The following is a 1,780-nucleotide window of genomic DNA, read 5'->3' as shown; positions in this document are numbered from 1 at the left end:
GCCTTCGATAAACATCAGCTCGTCGATTGTGAGCTCGCAGCTTTATTTTTTAGTGCGCTACCGTAGTACGTAAAAACAAAAAATATGTAAAAAAAGAAGAATAAAAAATGTATTTTTTTTAATATAAATCATAATTTAATTTCTTCACACGCATTTCCATTCGAGCCGTATATGCGACGTTCGACTCGAACCACTCGGGCCACTTAAAATTTAAGGTATCGTATATTGTAAACTATGAAGCGATGCTACGGCGACGCTCGCCTATGTGGTGCCGATGCTCCAACAAACCTCGACGCTCGCCCTTATCGTCGTTGTAAAAACTGTTATTATATCTCTTCTCTCTGGCGACTTTTTACCCACCTCCATTATAACCGCCGTTGAATTTAGTCTCGTCGTGGCCGCAAGCGTGCTTAAACGTGTTTCGCCCCGGAAATATTTTTTGAGGATTAGTGACGCCTTTGTGATTGTTTTTTTGTGTAATTTTTTAAAATTATTTTGATTTTGTGATGCCTCCAAACCTTCCCCTGTACGAGGCTAAATACGTTAAAACGAGTGAAATTGAGGGAAGTGTTGCAGATTTGAATGATTTTAATTTTAACGACTTTGCCGGTGATTAGGGGGAGAGGCCCGCTGCGTCTCCCGCGTCAGCGGACGCTCGGTATCGGACGCGGGCAGGTGCTGCTGAACATTAGTATCGCGAAATTTTACAATTTTGATTTTGATTTTGATAACTTTGAGTTTGAAGTTATAGAGGATAGTGACAGTGATAGTGAGATTCAGGAGGAGAGGCACGCTGCTCTGCCACTCGTTATCGGTCGCGAGCGGGCAACGGCCCTCGGACGCGAGCGGGCACAGTTTTACACCGTGTTTCTAGCTTAATCTCCGCGTTATAAGGAAGCATCTTCAACGTAAGAGTATAGAAGGAAGATCCTCTTGTAACTTAGGACCTGCTAGGAGTTGGTCATTTAAAGAAAAACCGACGTTAGTAGGGCTGGAAGCGTTAAACACAACTCGCAGCGGGGTTGTACTGTTAGCTTCGCGAAGAACAAGATGGTGGGGCATGTAGAACGTCGAACTTCCAACTTGGTCTGAAGGCGTGATTCGAGCCATGTGCCCAAGTTGCTCATATTCAGTTAAGAAACGATTGTAGGCCTCATGTAAGGCAGGGTCTCTCGACAGACGAGTTTCTAGACGAATCAAAGATTTAACTGCAATCTGCAAAGAGTTCCCGAATTCAGTTACAGCATCCCTTTTGAAGGGCAGTCTGACTACATATCGCCCATCGGGGCGTCGATAGTGGCTTGAAACGAAAAGATTTTCGCAATATTCTTCTTCTTTAGTTAGCGGTCGCTTAAAGGAAATTTCCTCTAACTCCCAGAATTTGCGAAGTTCGTCGTCCACCGAAGGAGACACCGTGGCGTGCAGACTAGTAGTCTGGTCCACATTCCTAATGGAACTGTAAGGACCGAATATGACCCAGCCGAAGATGGTTCTCTGGGCAACTGGTTCTGTTTCAGAACCTTTGCGTAACCCCTCTAATAAGATAGAACCGTAGATATCCGCGCCTATCAATAAGTCAATACGGTCTTGGTTAGATGGATCCGCATCCGCTAATTGTAAATCTCGCAAGTGAGGGAATAGCTCGTGGTCGACCTTTGGCATTTGCTTATACGACGTAAGAGTAGGCAAAATGAGAGCTCGGGTATTAACATGGTAAAACTCGGAACCGCAAGAGCTTAATGTAATGAATGTACGATAATTGGAGACATTAGAACACCGA

General features: G+C 44.4%; 1 protein-coding gene across 1 annotated transcript; it reads right to left on the bottom strand.

Annotated features, from left to right (window-relative positions):
- Positions 1-903: 903 nt before the first annotated feature.
- On the bottom strand, positions 904-1,662 carry LOC112455267. Its single transcript, XM_025017073.1, has one exon. It carries the CDS (start codon positions 1,660-1,662, stop codon positions 904-906), a length of 759 nt encoding a protein of 252 aa, XP_024872841.1.
- Positions 1,663-1,780: the final 118 nt, after the last annotated feature.

The sequence above is a fragment of the Temnothorax curvispinosus genome, unplaced genomic scaffold (genome assembly GCF_003070985.1).
Source record: "Temnothorax curvispinosus isolate PA1 unplaced genomic scaffold, ASM307098v1 QBEX01005941.1, whole genome shotgun sequence".
Lineage (NCBI taxonomy): Eukaryota > Metazoa > Arthropoda > Insecta > Hymenoptera > Formicidae > Temnothorax > Temnothorax curvispinosus.
This window is presented reverse-complemented; position numbering and strand designations above follow the sequence as displayed.